At 41.6% G+C, this 2838-nt stretch overlaps 1 protein-coding gene across 1 annotated transcript; it reads right to left on the reverse strand.

Annotated features, from left to right (window-relative positions):
* Nucleotides 1–62: 62 nt before the first annotated feature.
* Nucleotides 63–2476, reverse strand: LOC117939752 (atlastin-2-like; the record flags this gene model as incomplete). The annotated part of the gene is made up of 4 exons (XM_034865206.1): nt 63–500; nt 1661–1732; nt 1985–2041; nt 2242–2476. Coding segments are annotated over 4 exons (802 nt in total), but the record flags the coding sequence as incomplete, so codon positions are not given.
* Between the last annotated feature and the right edge of the window lie 362 nt (nt 2477–2838).

Below are 2838 nucleotides of genomic sequence, written 5' to 3' on the forward strand. Positions count from 1 at the left end.
GTGTGTGTGTGTGTCCGTGTGTGTGTGTGTCCGTGTGTGTGTGTGTGTGTGTGTGTGTGTCCTCTCACCTGCTCCCAGAGCGTCTCAGCCACCTGGTCGATGACTCCTCCCACCTCGCGGAGCTGGCCTGAGTATTTGGCGTAGGCCCAGACGCAGAGCGCCGCCAGCGCCGCGCCCATCACCAGGTTACACAGCGTCGCCACGGCGCCCACGCCCACGAAGCCCGTGACCAGCGACGCCACGTACATGGCCAGCATGACGGCGAACAGCGTGGCCGGCGTGCGCGCGGCGTGGAAGATGTTCTTGGCGTCGTTGTGCCTGGTGAAGGCGGCGTAGGCGTGGTCCAGCTCCGCCTCCAGCTGGTCCCGGTAGCGCCGGCAGAAGTCCTCGCCGCCCATCTTCTTCACCGAGCAGAAGAGGCGCACCGAGGCGCCGCGCTGCTCCGCGTGGCGCCGCTCCAGCTCCGCCGGGGACAGGTAGGGCCGGTCCCCCCCGCAGACCTGGACCAGGACCAGGACGGCAGATTTTATTAAAGATTTATGTAATCTATTTATTTTTATTTATTACACTTTTATTTTTTTAATTTATTACACTATTATTTTTTTAGTTATTACACTTTTATTTTTTATTTATTACACTTTATTTTTTTGTATTTATTACACTTTTATTTACACTTGTTTTTTTACACTTTTTTTTTAATTAGACTTTTATTTTTTTAGTTATTACACTTTTTTTTTTATTTATTACACTTTTATTTTTTATTTATTACACTTTTATTTTTTTAATTTAACTTTTATTTCTTTTAGCTATTACACTTTTATTTCTTTTAGCTATTACACTTTTATTTTTTTTATTTATTCCACTTTCATTTTTTTAGTTATTACACTTTTATTTTTTTAGTTATTACACTTTCATTTTTTTAGTTATTACACTTTTTTTTTTTAGTTATTACACTTTTTTTTATTACACTTTTATTTTTTATTTATTACACTTTTTTTATTTTTTTATTACACTTTTATTTACACTTTTATTTTTTATTCCACTTTTATTTTTTATTTATTCCACTTTTGTTTATTCCACTTTTTTTTGTTTATTCCACTTTTATTTTTTATTTATTAGAATTTTATATTATATTTATTACACCTTAATTTAATTTAGTTTATTTTTTAATTTAATTTATTTCATAAAAAAAAAATAAGAAGAAGAATATTAACAATGTTAAAAACATTTTGGTATTTTTTGGATGAATGGGGATAACGATACGTAATACACACAGATACATTTAACGATAAATATTTCAGTATTTTTTTAACAAAGTTAAATGTTTAGTTTTAAGTCAAAGCCAAAAAGGTCAAAACTCTTATTAGAGATTAATATATAATAAAAATAGCCGATATTGAAACAAAACAATACAGAACACACACAATGCAACACACAACATACACACAACATACACACAGTGCAACATACACACAGTGCAATACACAACACAATGCAACACACAACATACACTCAGTGCAACATACACACAAAGCAACGCACCACACACACACACCGAACCCCCCCCCCCCCCACACACACACGCCCACCTTGTGATTACTACGCTCTCCCAGTAGTTTTCATTAAACCCACTACATTTAAGAAGATGATATGACGTTACCTGCTCCATGCTCCTGTTGTACAAGTCCCTAGCTCCCGCTACAGCCGCCAGGTTGTTAGCTTCAGCTGTCGCCTAGGTAACAGAAGACAAAACACGCCTTCAACAGGTGGAGTGAACACCTTACAGTCTTATCCTTTAACATCTGGAACAGGTTCCAGATGTTAAACATGTCAACATGTTACAGTCTGATCTCAGGGGACGCTGCTGCTCATCCTCCTTTAACATCTGTAGGGTAACATTACAGCTTGTTTCTACCTGAAGCTGAACATCTGTGTGTGTGTGTGTGTGTGTGTGTGTGTGTGTGTGTGTGTGTGTCTGTGAGACCTGCAGCATGGACTTGGGGTGAGGAAGCTCCTCTCCCTGGTAGATCTTCATGTAAGCCTGAAAACAACAAACAGATAATGAGTCAACTCTAAAAGAAATGAAAAACATTCAGATTAGATTCAGATCTTAAATGACAGGAAACCCAGATCCAGGACCAGTCCAGAACTGATCCAGGACCTATCCAAGACCGATCGATGACCGGTCCAGAAGACGGACGCCACATTGCGGTCTCCAAGGACCCAACGAGACCAACTCACCTTGAAGTAGTGCAGCAGGTCTCTGCAGGTGATCTTCACGCCTCCGATCTCCTTCTCCACCAGGTTCTCCGGAGCGAGCAGCGCCGGGACCAGGTCCACCAGCGCCGCCTGGAACTCCTCGTCGATGTCTGCAGCGAGGAGAAGACCACGTGCGTTAAAGAAGTCTTTCACGTCCCTAGCTATGTCTCTGTCCACGTATTTATCTGAATTAAGTGATACTGAATGAAAACACTTTCTGGAAACAGGACAAATCAATGGGATTACATGAACATCACCTCAAAGACCAGAGGAATGGAAGAGATCAGTTGTTTTATAAAGAGCGTTGGAAGGAATCCATTTTATGGTAATTTGGTTAAAAAGAAACTCATATTCCAGATAGAGACACTTATTAAAGGGGTCAGATTAGACCCGAGGACAACAGGAGGGTTAAGAGGACCAGTGATCCGGTGAATACACTCTGTCCCCCGGGAGATGTCCCCATGTTGTCCCTCATGTTCCACCAACCACCCACCCACCCAATCTACCAACCAACCAACCCACCTACCACCCACCCAACCAACCCACCTACAACCCAACCAACCAACCTACCACCCAACC

The sequence above is a fragment of the Etheostoma cragini genome, unplaced genomic scaffold, assembly GCF_013103735.1.
Source record: "Etheostoma cragini isolate CJK2018 unplaced genomic scaffold, CSU_Ecrag_1.0 ScbMSFa_1023, whole genome shotgun sequence".
In the NCBI taxonomy this organism is placed as follows: domain Eukaryota; kingdom Metazoa; phylum Chordata; class Actinopteri; order Perciformes; family Percidae; genus Etheostoma; species Etheostoma cragini.